At 39.4% G+C, this 14,395-nt stretch overlaps 1 protein-coding gene across 2 annotated transcripts in view; it reads right to left on the minus strand.

The window, feature by feature from the left end:
* The window catches only part of VHA-A (vacuolar ATP synthase subunit A), a 125,749-nt gene that overhangs the window by 12,297 nt on the left and 99,057 nt on the right, over window positions 1-14,395 (minus strand). For both annotated transcript variants that reach the window (XM_089420294.1, XM_089420295.1), the window contains exons 14-18: window positions 7,348-7,542; window positions 7,128-7,214; window positions 6,855-6,959; window positions 6,118-6,215; window positions 5,867-5,945 (exon numbers count right to left, since the gene is read on the minus strand). In XM_089420294.1, coding sequence (XP_089276420.1) covers window positions 5,867-5,945; window positions 6,118-6,215; window positions 6,855-6,959; window positions 7,128-7,214; window positions 7,348-7,542 — 564 coding nt within the window. The remainder of the gene's footprint in view (window positions 1-5,866; window positions 5,946-6,117; window positions 6,216-6,854; window positions 6,960-7,127; window positions 7,215-7,347; window positions 7,543-14,395) is intronic.

Raw genomic sequence — 14,395 nt, forward strand, 5'->3', positions numbered from 1 at the left:
GGATCAAAGGACACTGACGGAAGTGCAACTGGAGCAGCAGTTGAGTGAGTGTCCTCAAGTCTACCAATCTATGAAGATACCAAGTTGATTCTAGACAAGGACATCAAGCTGAAATGGCAAGAGGTCAATGATGCATTTACAGGCACATTTGGGGAAGACCTCGAAGACCGCCAGGTATACGTGAACATTCACAAGTTCGGCTTGTACCGGATTGCATGCAGATACCCCGTGTTCCCATGCGCAAACATGATACACTGGATCGTCTCACACACTGATCCCGAGACGATGACCTTGAGCAGTGTTAGCGGGACGAAGATTGCAACCTTCAAGGCAGAGGATTATGATGAGATGTATCAGATGTCGAAGCCCGTGACTATCATGGAGACAATGCCAACTCCAGAGACATTCTGAAGAACTAGGTAAAGGAGATGGCTAGATTCAGGATGACACCCAACCAGACCTACAAGACGAAGACATTGCGGAAGGCGTATCAATAATTGGTCATTTTCGCATGTCAACTATATGGCCAAGAAAGCACGAAAACCTTCCCACAGAGTTGGGTGATTGCGCTAGACCAACTGGCCAGAGAGGACAAACCTTGCAACTAGTCTGGTATGTTGGCTCATCAGCTGAAGGAACAGGTAATGAGGGCTCGACAATCGTCTAAAGGTATGCAAGAAAAAATCTACATGTCGGCCTACATCTTGGATGCAGTCTGTGCCCGACAGGAGTTCCCGAGTTTGAAGTGGGCATGTCAACCGGCGAAGACTATTGTGAACACTTATTGTAAGTTGTTGTCTAAATGCAGCTTCAGAGGAGTTATCACACGACTGTCCGATCATTTTGTCACCCCAGTCTACAAGATGATATTCGAACAGGATCCACCCTACATGTCGAAGGCAGCAATGGAGGCACTGATAGACATTACTGATTGGTACGCCTCACCGTCCAGCACATTCATATGAATGTATAGTGCAGAGACGCCTCTACGTGTTCTACCGAAGTTTGCCTTGGATGTGCTCATCAAGCAAGAAGTAGCATATCACATCTCGGCAGGATTGACAGCCAGGCTGCACCGGAAGAAGAAGGCACCTTGGCCCGCTCCTCTGCTGCGCATTGGCTTATATGAGATCCAAAGTTTCAAGCACGCGGATGTCGAAGTAGAGCAAATGAAGAAGTATCCATTCAAGCTCCAAAGTTACAATCCATATGACCCGCATTGTCTTGTGAAAATCACTGCACGAGTACAGTTCAACTGGATCCACAGGGCATTTCATTGGGCAGAGGAGGACACATGTTGATATTGCTATAGTTTCTCCAAACCCAATGAACAGGTCAGCTTCGATGTGGAGTGGTTGGCAAAGCAACGTGAAGCAGCATCCCGGAGAGAACCAGAAGCAGCAGCAGCAGTTGAGGTGAACATACCAGTGCGCGACAAGGGCAAGAGGAAGATTGTTGATCACATGGAGGAAGAGAAAAGTTGTCAGTTCCAAGTAGATCCACTTGTAGAGAAAGCAACTATGGCTATAGAGGCGAAGAGGCAACAACGTGATAAGCGAATCGCACAAAGGCAGAGGGAGAAACGAAGGATGGAAGAGACGGAGAAGGAGTTGCATGAGTTGAAGGAGCAACTCCACAAGGAACAAGCGCTGCACAAACAAGGGAGGGAAGAGCAACAACAACAGGTAAAGCAGGGGGTGCAACATGTGCAGACGAATGAAACAGCGCCAGTACAGGGAGTAAACTCATCAGAATAGCTGGCATCAGGAGAGCAGGGTGAACCATCGTAGGAGCAGAACTTCGCTTGTGAGATAGAGCAAGCACTTCAACAGTTGGATACGGATATGGAGCAACAGGAATTGGAACAAGACATCGACCTCATGCCTCATCATCAAGAGGTCGACTTACCCGCTTCACCACATCCAGAAGATGAGCAAGTCTCAAGCGACCAAGGAGGCACTGAGATCCTTAGAGATCAGCTAAAAGGAGAGATGCACAACATCTCATTCGACGAGTCTCAACATAGAGTTGTGCAGTCTCGCAAAGTGTCGACTTTGGATGATCATACATCTCCTGTGCAAGTTGAGGAACGAGTGATCGTGTCTGACATGCGCAAACATCCAACATCCTTGGCCGATGGCACTAAAGCATATGCCAAAGCCACTAGCTCAACTGTTCTCTTTCTGAGAGCTGAGAATGAGCGAATGGCTAAGGAGCTACAGACGGCCAAGCAAGGAGGAGAGTTGGTGATAGCGTCTACCCGAGCAGAACTGAAGAAGGCAATACTAGATGAAGTACTATCCCTTGACACAATTATGTGGGTGTTGTATTCCAAGTTTGGTACTGTGCATAAGGCAGTCGTCCATCTCAACAGATAGCAGCAGCGATGTACTAGAAGAGCACGTATGTTGTCGAACGTGCATGTTGTTGTCAATTACATGCAAACATGGACGATGAGATACTAGTGATGAGCTGTGGGAGCTCTTCATAGTTCCGGAGTCAGATCTGGAACTATGAAGAGCTCCCACAGCTCATCACTAGTATACAGGCTTCCCATGCACATGTATTCAAGAGTATGGATGTTGTGGTGCGCGCACATGCGATCCCATCTATTGGGACTCTCACCTAGGCGAAGACAAAGGCACAGGTCCGACTAGAGCTTGACTCATACTTTGACAAGTTGATGCACATTGCCACCAGCCCAGACTTGCCCATCAGTGCAGACATCATGCACAAGTATGTTGTTGGTCCAGCCGCATTGAAGACAATGATGCGCATGCTTTCAGATGAGTTGGACAGAGGAGCCCGAGCAGTGTACCCAGATGCTATGGAGGCAAGAGTCAGGTTCCAGAAAGATGTCACCTTGGAGCACAAGGACACCATCGCAGACTACCGATCTTGGCATCAGTACGCTACTGTCAACCACAATGAAGATGTCGAAGAGTTGGTCTTCCAACAGTTGTCCGAGTCATAGTGATGTCTAGCATGGCTTGCTCAAGCCATTTTGTCTTGTCAAGTGTAAGTCAAGAGTCAATAGTTGGATGTAACAGTCATAGAGTAGATGAAGAGCCATGAGGGTAGATGAACTATCACAAATGGGAATGTCAAGGGTCACCCCACCCTTTGCTATAAATAGTCCCTCATAACTCATTACACAGGCTTTTGGTCAGCCAAGCTTCCGATAAGACTATCTTGGAGAGAGCTTGGACAGTATTGTAACGAGCCTTGACTTCTCCACTGCACAGGGCTAGTACATCTCTTTGGAGGAGCAGGCAGTTGTGGTTGTAACGTTCCGTTGTCGGAACTAGTGGTTGGACATGGATGTATTGTATGACTGGAACTTACACTTCTTAATATAAGAAGAGCTAGCACGTTTCATGCATATGCTGTACTGTATTCTATGCTATCTGGTTTACTCTAAATAATATATGTATCTATTTGCTTACACATGCATGTATAGCTTTTTGTGTATGTATGTATGAATCTTTCTTAAATGTGTTGTTGGTTTAACCATCACTTTGGATCGCTAGCTAACTTGCCTTCCATGTTGTGATGCATCTTTGCTTGTGTGTTCCCTTTCTAACTCCGTGCTATCACAGGTTTCCAAGGGGCGCACTCATCTCAACCCCCGCACTCATCTATATAGTTGAGGGCTTCTATATGAATGTTGGATTTGATTAAGATTATTTCATAGATTGGTCATGTTGACCACTTAGTGTCAACTACCCTATAGCAGTACACAATTTCGCAAAGGAATTCCATCATGTTCGAGAAGTCAGATATCCAGGATTCATCATCATCATTCGTCATTTTATCAGTCGTAAACCCATTCTGCAAAATTTTAATGTAAATGATGATAGTAAGACCATATGTGTATCTAACAACCTAAGTAAACCTATTATTTTGGTGATGAATTTCATCCTAGGAAGTTTTTCGTCTCACTGATTCAGCTGTGTTTCTAAACACGGATGATCGACAGAGTTTTTCCCTCCAGCTTCACCCCAAAGCTAGGGTGGAATTTGTCATCAAGGTCTTAGATGAGTCCTTGTGTTTTAGTCGAATCTTTTGTAAAAGTGATTTGGGAATAATTTAAGCTAATTGGCTAAATTATTTTATTACAAATCACTTGGTCTACTAGATCATGTTGAGTTGCAAAATTGGATAGTAAATTAAGGGTCTATAACGAATGGGCATTCGCCCTTTGAGGGTTGAAATGTAATTACCTTATGTAAAAAATATCTTAATGCATGGTCTCTCATACTTGGACACCATGGCTAAAATATTTGAGGGTGGAAAAGATTATTAATCCCCTCATGTGTCAATTAATTAAATTTTCTGGCAAAAATAAATTAAAATCTTAAACCAAAAATTTAATTAATAAGAGTCAAAATTAAAATCCTAGAGAAATTAAATTCTTAAAGTGGAAAAATTTTGTGGGTCTTAAAGAAATTAATTTTTGGACGTCCTCCACCAAGGGAATATTGGAAATTTCAAGAAAAAATGGATCCTTGGGCCTTGGTAGTTAAGTCAAAGTCACTTTTTTAGGAAATTAGCTCAAAATCATTTTTTTGAGCTAACAAAAAAAGTTTTTATGAGAAATTCGAAAATTCTTTCGACGTTGGAGATTAAAAGTTTTATCAACGGTCGAAATTATTTTGACGGGGATCAATCCAACTAGCCGTTATTTTCCACTTTGAGGACTTCTATAAATTAGAAATCATTTGCTTCTCATGTTACCGAAAAATTTCGAAGAAGCTCTGAGTCAAGCTCTGTTGTAATATCTTTTCTGGAATAATAAAGAAGACTTTGGGGTTTATTCATAATGGTGTTTCTCTTATGCTTATTGTGAAAATTTCTTAATCGTGTTCTTAATGCTCTATTGAATTATATTTTATAAGTTATTTTTTCTCTAGCCATTGAGTGGATTAACTATTCGCATAGGTATCTTGCATTAGTTACTGGGTTTAGATAGACATTATAACTTCATTGTCTAGCAGGTATCTCTAGATATTGAGGGTTATGGTGTTTATCTAGCCCCTATTGATCTAAATACTTGATCTCAAGTGTGTAGAGATCTCAAGGATTCAGTTCTTAGGCGTGAGGGGAAGTCTTTGGTTGGACAAGCCAACTCTCAAGACAAGAAAGCTTAAGGACCCATTGTGTTAAATTGCAAGTCTTATCTGACGATTGGTTTTGCAGAGATCTAGGCAATTGCATACCCATTAAAACTATTTTTACTCATCTATTTAATCTATTGTGCATTTAAAGAATAGATTTGCTTACGAGAGCCATAAATCATTGTGAATAATGTAAAATAAAATTTTGTAGATTTTTTTATTTTCTAACACTTGTGTGCATCTGGGGTTTTGGGGTTTATTTTTATTTGTTGGGTATGCAAACTGACTTTGTTAGAAATGTTGATGGAAAATTTGTGTGCACTTAATGCAATTTTAAAGCAGGTGCTATAGATCACTTAGCATAGGCCATGTACTTTATGCAATGGCTTTGTAATTTGCCAAGGCCATTGGAAATGCTATGTATCGTACAAAGGATTTGTCAAAGACTAAGAAAGACACAAAATATAGATGGTAATGATAAATGCCAGCATACAGTCATAGCTTTCTGATGAGACAAAATATTATCCCCCAACAATTACCCTTCATTATAATTTATAAGCCAATAAAACAGTCTTGAAATTCTTGGAACTCAGGGTTTCTACTTTTTGAAGACAAGGAACTGACAAATTAAGCAAGGATTGCAAGGACTAATGGACTCTCTGCATATCTCAGCGCTATGATGGAGAAGGCTATGAAGAAAGAACCTAATGATTACACACAGAAATATAACATAAAGCATTACAACTTACTTGATTAGCTAACGTATTGAAATGGATAATGTTTCGCATCATCCACACAGACTTGTAAAATGGGCAGAATTTATCATACCTGCAGCCAAAACCAGCAATTGAGTCATGCATCAGGTCAACAGAGAGATAACGTTTGCAATGCTGAGTATAGACATGAAAATTCAAGCCTAACATAGGCCAAGTAGTGTTTGTTGAATAAGTCCTGGCATTGGATATGTAAACAAATCCAAACTGCATAAGTCACAACTTACGGAGTAAATGCATTCTGAGCCAGATAGTCTTCCCTCAGAAGTTTTGCAGTCTCCAGAACAATTTTATCAGTTTCTGCTAAAGCATCTTTGCCAACAAGCTGTTCCATTATATAGAGTTAGTTTCAACCTCAGTCAAAATGTAGAGATGGATATCAGGATTAACAACACCAACAACTTCTGCGATAACCATTATAATGAGGATCCAATATATTAAAAATACTTATTTAGTATCATCGAAAGTTCAGATAAGAATACAAGTAAAAATATGGGTTCATTGAGCTGTGTTCTAGCACCAACTTGGAGCAGTTGTTGTGACGATGATCCAGGTTTAAATCCTGGCAATCATGCTCCTCCCCTACATGGCGTTTGCCAGATGTGCCTATTGTTGATTATGTGAGAGATGATGGGGCATGTTAATTTCAGGGTTTGCTGTCCGTCATAATGCAGCTTCTCATTTAAAGAGAAAAAAAAAAGGTAAAAAGAAGGCAATGATCAAAGATGGAATTAGATTCAATCTCAGCCAAATGTGAATGGAGTCAATTAAGAACCCTAAGTGACATTTGTTGTCATAAATAAGACAATGAAAATCTATAATTTTGTCTAATAAAATTGAAAGATAATACAGTTCAAAGTAAAGATTAATATACTGGTTCAAAAAAAAAATTGCAACAATCAAGCCACGCCATAAAATGCTCTGGAGAAACAACAAAGTATCGCTCATAAAAAAAACAACTTACTTGGACAATTTCATTCAGATCATCCTCCCGCTGCAAGACTTCACGAGCTTTGGTCCTAATAGAAATAAAATCTGGGTCGAATTGCTCATAGAAAGATTCTAATGCCTGCAAAGTAGCCCCATATAATCTCAATGAACATAGATGGACAAATATGAAATGCCTTGTGATTTAAATCATTCTTAGGATAGAAACTTGGGAACAATGAACCGTACTCGAATGTTTCAAATTACAACATAATCAACACTCTGAAGACCAAATAGGAATATATTCCACCTTTGTATATTTTGAATATGAAATAAGCCAGTTGACAGATGGAAAATGCTTGCGTTGAGCAAGTTTTTTGTCAAGTCCCCAAAATACCTGTTCAAATACTGGATGTATAAGCACTACATAGCTATCAATCAATTACCATTAAAACAACATAGACTACTTATCTCGTAACATGAAAATAACGAACTTCCATACAGCAAGCACATGAATTGACCGTACCAACCTGAACAATACCAAGTGTTGCTGCAGTTACCGGATCAGAAAAGTCTCCACCGGGAGGAGAAACGGCTCCAACAATTGTTACACTACCTGTGCGGTCTGGACTTCCTAAGCATTTAACTTTACCAGCCCGCTCATAAAAGGATGCCAAACGTGCAGCCAAATAGGCCGGATATCCACTATCTGCTGGCATTTCAGCCTGCATAACAATAGGACATTACATTCACAGATCCATATAATAATGGTTATTATAGAAACTAATACATAATTTTAATCTCGTTACATTTATGTCCTCCCAAATGACAGAAGCTTTCAAACAATCAAATAGATGATTGAAGTAACAAAATAACAATTGCAAACATAAGAAGACAAGATATACTCAAATATTAAGGACTTTGAAATCACCACTTCTCAAGCTTGTGAAATATTAGTGGATTTTATCATCATGAAAGACGTAATTCAATTGAACTGCATCTAACTTGCAACGTCCTATGGGACTTCAAAGACATGCAGAAGAAAAAGAACAAGGTATGTAGTATAAATTTTTCCTTCATTTTGCAGATATGGGAGATGATGCATGTAAATACATCATCAAACTGAACTGCTAGAAAAGTACGCTAAATAGATTGAAAGAATATGCACTGCTGAGATCAATATTACCAGCAAGAACTGCATAGGCAAGTCAGATGTAAAAGTTGTGACTTCTCTCAACCGGAACAGATTAGATTCCCATAAGATGTATGTAAATCTCATCACATCCCGATCCCACACACTCCTTGCTTGTTCGAATATCCATCTATCCCCAGAAAGGACCCCTTTCCAGTGAAGGGTACCAACTAAAAAATATTGTGCTCATTGACAATCCTTTCCCAAACACTCTGGTGACCTTGCAGTGCCACATAACATCTTAACCATTACAAATTTGTGGCAAACCACACAAAATCCATTTGCAAAACCAGTTCGATGTAGTGAATCCTTCATAATTACTCAGTTAAGAAGAATCAACCAACCAATGTTACACCATATTTTGTATGGGGTGTCAAGGATCATTTCATGACCTTACAGCGTACATGATGACACTTATGGACCTTCTATGTACCAGATGCAAATCTGGGGAATTATCAGAGTGTCACATGTTTTTCCTTGACCTACCTTTAAGTGACATTTTGGGACGATGAATCGACACAATCAATTCATCATGCTCTTTTGCTCTCATTAGCAGATTTGATGGATTGGTTCTCTGTGTAGTATGTACTATTGATGGAGGTCGCTTCAGTTGTGTATCATGGATCTATTAGGTTGATGGACACCATTTTCTCCTATCAGACTATTGCTGGGGAAATCACTTTGTTATTTCACTATGCTCATAATGTAATAGTCATTGCTTTCACTTGGTTGTGCATGGTGGGCTCATGTCATGTTCTTAGTTGTTTGAGTCCTCATGGTGGGGTTTCTTCTAGTATTTCACCTTTACACACTCACTTTCATCATATTTTTGTTGGAAATAATACTGAGAGGGGGGTGAATCAGTATTATCAAATCAATATAACTTTTTCATTTCCATATTAAGATTCATATACGCTACTTCAGTTAAGGCAAACCGCGTGTATACACAACTGTGTGTAATGCAACAAGCATATATCCAATAAACTTATGATTCAGTTAGTTGATCCTTAATGAGTGCATTAGAACATTATTAATCATATGAACAGTAAACATGAGCAGTAAAATAGAACAGATCATCACACACAAGAAGCACACATGAACACCATGATGTAAGGTGGAAACCCAATGTGGGTGAAAACCACCTGCTGCAAGTTGTCTCAATCTTCTTTTTAATAAGAAACTTCTTTTTACAATAGTTTTGTACTGGTGCAGTCTTATACTAGTACACAGGCTTCTACCTGCAGAAGGCTACAACCTTCTCTCGTTCTCCAGACTCTCCTGGAAGGGAGCTACAACCCCCTTAGCTCTTGTACTAGCCAATCCATTTACTAGTACGTAGGTGCCGGCCTACTGAATGCTCCAACCTTCACTCGTTTTCCAGCTGCTACTGGAAGGGAGCTACCACCCCCTTAGCTCTTGTACTAGCTGATGTACTAGTACGTAGGTGCCGACCTACAGAAGGCTACAACCTTCTCTTTCTTCCTCCAAGTACCATGTTTCATAAATTTTCAGACTGGATACTCCTGAAGCACAACACCATAATCTGAAGGCCATGTTTCATCCAATTTTCATACTGGACCCATCAACAACATTGAAGCACAAAATCAATCACCACTGCAAAACACCCATCAACTACACCTGCATCATCAATCTCTGAATCACCCAATACTGAAACCCTGTCAACAACACAATCACCAGAACACAGAACAGACAACAGAACTCTGCAACAATAATCATGTCTCATAATGTATACGCTACTATGATGAATCAAAGCAGCGTACATACGCGCTTTCACCAAAGCCAATCCGCGTACGGATCATATAATGATAAAACAGTCCAAACCTTAAGATCTCGATCCATCGTTCATCATCATTCACATTGGTGCATCCTTGGTTCAGATCAATCACAGCATCACAAACCCATAACCAGCATACTAGATCTCACACTTCATCAGATATTCATTACTTCTCAAAATTTCCTTTGCCTAATGATTTTCTTCTCCTTTTATAGTCTTAGGCCTTACTCAATACCATGGTCCAAAACCATTTAGAACCAATACTAGGGACCCAATACATGGGTTCAACACTTCGGACGCAATACCAAGGACCAAAACCATAGGTCTAAATACCACGCACCCAAAAATAAGCTTTCCCACATGTACGCGCTTTTCCGTGCATGAAAGTGCGTGCATACGCATACGCGACTTTTGATCAGCAATCCCGCATGTATACGCGCCTTTGTATTAGTGAACCTCCGTGTATAACCTGCATGTATACCCTACTTGGTATATAGCAAACCTGCGTATATATGCGACTTGGTACATAGTGAACCTACGTATAACATGCATATGTACGCGACTTGGGAAAGGGTGGTGGAAGCTACAAATTTTTGTGCCCTCATGGTTGTCATGGAGGAAAACCATTTAGTGGTTCATATACCCGTGTGAGGAGGCATCTTTGTGGGGTGATGGACAATGATGATAAAAAGGGTGTTGTGGGGATACAAATTTGCCCAAACATTTCATCTGAACAAAGAAGAAAATACATCCAAATAGAGGAGGTTGCACAACAAAAAAGCAAGAAACAAAAAACTCATTCTGAATCAAGTGCAACCTCTAGATTTGGTAGCTCATCTCCTCATGGTACTTCTGGAAGCTCTGGAGGTAAAAGAACAATAGGGGATTTCCTTAATGTTGCTGGGAGGGATGATGTGGATGGAAAGATAGTCCGATTTCTTTGTGCTTGCGGTGTACCATTCAATGTGCTTCGCTCTCCCTATTGGCATGAAATGGTAAAGGCCATCAATGAAGCCCCAAAAGGATACAAGTCCCCCAACTATGAGAAAGCTAGAACAGTGTTATTAGAAAGAGAAAAAGCAAAGGTTCAAAGAGCTTTAACACGTTTTACAAATGAGGGGGTAGATTATGGGGTATCCATTGTATCAGATGGGTGGACAAATATTTGAAACCAACATTTGATAAATGTTCTTGGTGTTTCTGCTAGTGGTGCAGTATTTATTACATGTCATGACTCCTCCATCAGTGCATCTTCCCAAAACATTGCAGATCTCCTATTGCAATCAATCAAAGATGTTGGTCCGAATAATGTGGTTCAAGTGATCACAGATAATGCAGCAAATTGTAAGGCAGCAGGAAAAATTATTGAGCGTACTCATCCACACATCTTTTGGTCTGGGTGTCTGGTTCACACATTGAACCTTTTGATGCATGATATTGTGAAGCATAAAGAATGTGGGTGGATAAATGAGATTTACAGGAGAGGGAAGCAACTCATTAAATTCATCACAGGGCATACAAGGGTAAACTACTTCTATGGCACTTACTCCAAGTTGCAGTTGCTTAAACTTGCAAAGACAAGATTTGCCAGTTATTACCTCACCTTTAGGCAGCTAGTGAAGGTGAGACAAGTTTTAACTAATATGGTGTGTGCTGAAACATGGGATGAAATTAACACTGATAGAGATGGTGCTAATGCAGCCAAGGACACTATTCTTGACATGTAATTTTGGTCACAGGTTAAATATGTTTTGCAATTCACCAAACCAATTTATTACATGATCAAGTTTGGAGATTCAGATCGACCAATAATTGGGGAGGTGTATGAGCAAATGGATAGCATGTTGGGGCAGATTAAAGACATTGTTGAGCCTAGAGATATTACCTTGTACAATTATATTCATGCAAAGGTGGAAAATCGATGAGAAATGCTAAATGTTCCATTGCATGCATTAGCATATGTTTTGACACCTAAATACTATCATCCATCATGGCTTCAACACCAGCACCTGGGGGGGGAGCAGGAGAAAACCACACCAAGATCAAGAGGTTCACAAAAAATATATGATTGCATTGAATAAATTAGTCCCTGATAAGGAGGAGGCTGCCATGGTACGGAGACAGTTGAGCAACTATACGCTTAACACTAGTCCATTTGGGAGCATGCATGCAACTAGAGATCGAGGGACTTTTTCTTGTCTTGAGTGGTGGAACATGCATGGAGGGGCTACTCCACTTCTATAGACTTTGGCATTGCGGGTGCTATCACAAGTGGTAAATACTTCTTCTGTAGAGAGATGTTGGAGCTCTTATTCTTTCATCCACATTGTTAAAAGGAACAGGTTGAGTTTAGACCAGGCAGAGAGCTTGGTTTATGTTCATTACAACTTGCGATTGTTGTCCCATTACTGTGATGATGCAAAGACTAATAAAGACCTTAAGATTTGGGACAAGAATCTAGAGGAGCCCAATTTGGAGGATGGAGTGTTGCGATTAGAGCAATTAGAGGATGCTCTTATCTAGGTATGTCCATTGTGGTATGAATTTTCCTTATAAAGCATTTCTCTAATTCATGTTTTTAATTTTTTTTGTTAACTAGTGTTTTTTTTGTATGAATTTTTTGTGCGATTCCAGGATGATGATGATCGTGTTGAGAAGCCACCCCCATCTGGTCCTTTGGTTCCTAGGTTCCATGGTTCAACACCAACAGAAGGGGGTTCGTCTTCATCAGTTTCAGTGCCACAACTTCCACAAGCAGCATCTTCTTCATTGCCACCACGTGGAGGCCCGCGGCCACGTTCTCTTCGTGGTGGAAGTAGGAGAGATTAGTAGATATATTCACAATTTACTACTTTTGTCATAGATTAATCATTAGACTTGTAGGCTTGTGAAATTGAACCTTTTTTGTCTTGGCGGTGACCAAGTGACATATTTTGTAAACATTATTATTTGAATTTTGGACAGGACAAATGTTGATAGTTTCTCACTTGCTAGATAAATCATAATATGCTCTATGTTTTATGTTTTATAATATGCTTAAATGTTTTATGTTTTATAATATGCTTAAAAATGTGATGTATGTTTGTAATTGCTAGAATATAGATGGTCGGTGTCCAAATAATTAATCACTGATGTACATACTAGTAACTACAATGGAATCATGGATGCCATATCTATCTTGATTTATGCAAAAATATGCATGTTTTCATGTCTTCTACAACTAATTTGGTATTTGGGATGTTTGTTTTGAGTATAAATGCAAAAAAATATAAATATATATATATATATATAGCAGACGCTTCACTTCCTAGATTTTTGGAAAATGACGCTTCCGCGTCCCCGCTTCCAAAAAACGTCCCCGTTTCGTCCCCGCTTCGTGCAACATTGATTTTGCCTAGACATCTTGCATATTTCACCACATTACCACTTTGCACCTTGGTACAATCAATGTCACATATACATTTCATCATATTACCATTCCTAGAGGGCTCATGAGTCATTTCATCCATCTTCATATAGGTTCCCCTTTATAATTAACCTTTCATTAGCCATACTTAATTATTTCACCATTTCCATCCATTGTGATACCTGCCATATCCCAGTGTAACTATCTTAAATACCACCAACCAACCCTAACATCTTTTTTTGAGAACACTTGAACCATGAATTTTCTAAGCTTTGGAGGTGCCAACAAAGTTCAAAATACCGTAAGGGCCTAGTGTGTCACAAATATGAATAGCACTATAAATACAATCACAAATAAAGATTTTTCCATGATGTGCCCTTACTCTTGGCTGAAACAACCCATTTCCTAACCAATATTGTTCCTCAATCACATATATCAATCAGAGTAAGCATCCATTTAAAGAGAAAATGTCACTTAAACCTAGTGCGATGCCTCTTCATGCCTTGCTTACCCTAAAAAAAAAAGTAAAAGAAGCAATTACAAACACTTTTATCCTATTTTAAATCAAAATAGGCTAGAAGAATGAAACATGTGACATGCAATTTGAAAATTATGATGAACCGATATTGTTCCTCAATCACATATATCAATCAGAGTAAGCATCCATTTAAAAAGAAAATGCCACTTAAAACTAGTGGGATGTCGCTCTTCGTGTGTTGCTTACCCCAAAAAAAAAGTAGAAGAAGCAATTATAAAAAATGTGGAAAAGTCAAACTCGAGAATAAATCTGCAAGGGTTTGAAAATTGAAAAAATCGGCAAAAACTCGGCAAAATTAAGTACAAAATGAGTAAAAAAATCAGAGTTTCCCCTATTGGAGAATGCAATAGGGCAGCTATTAATTCAAATTCTCCTTAACCTTAATAATTGCTTGTGAACTTTGGTTATCTTCTTATGTTTCTTTATTAGAACTTTTCATCAAACAATTATCAAAAGAAAAATAATAAAGACAATGGACAAAAGATATAGGCTCCAAGCTAGGACAAAACCCCTCCAAAGGGAAAACAAAGAAAGAATCTCTTATCTTATAGAATTTGCTTCAAATGAGAAAACCAAGACCCTAAACCCTAGACCAAGTCTTCCTCCAAACACCAAGCCAGCCCTCCACGAAACCCTTCCAATTAGGT

This window comes from Pinus tabuliformis, chromosome 4_1 (assembly GCF_031772625.1).
Source record: "Pinus tabuliformis cultivar Carrire ecotype Pingquan chromosome 4_1, CPIR1, whole genome shotgun sequence".
Taxonomy (NCBI): Eukaryota; Viridiplantae; Streptophyta; class Pinopsida; order Pinales; family Pinaceae; genus Pinus; species Pinus tabuliformis.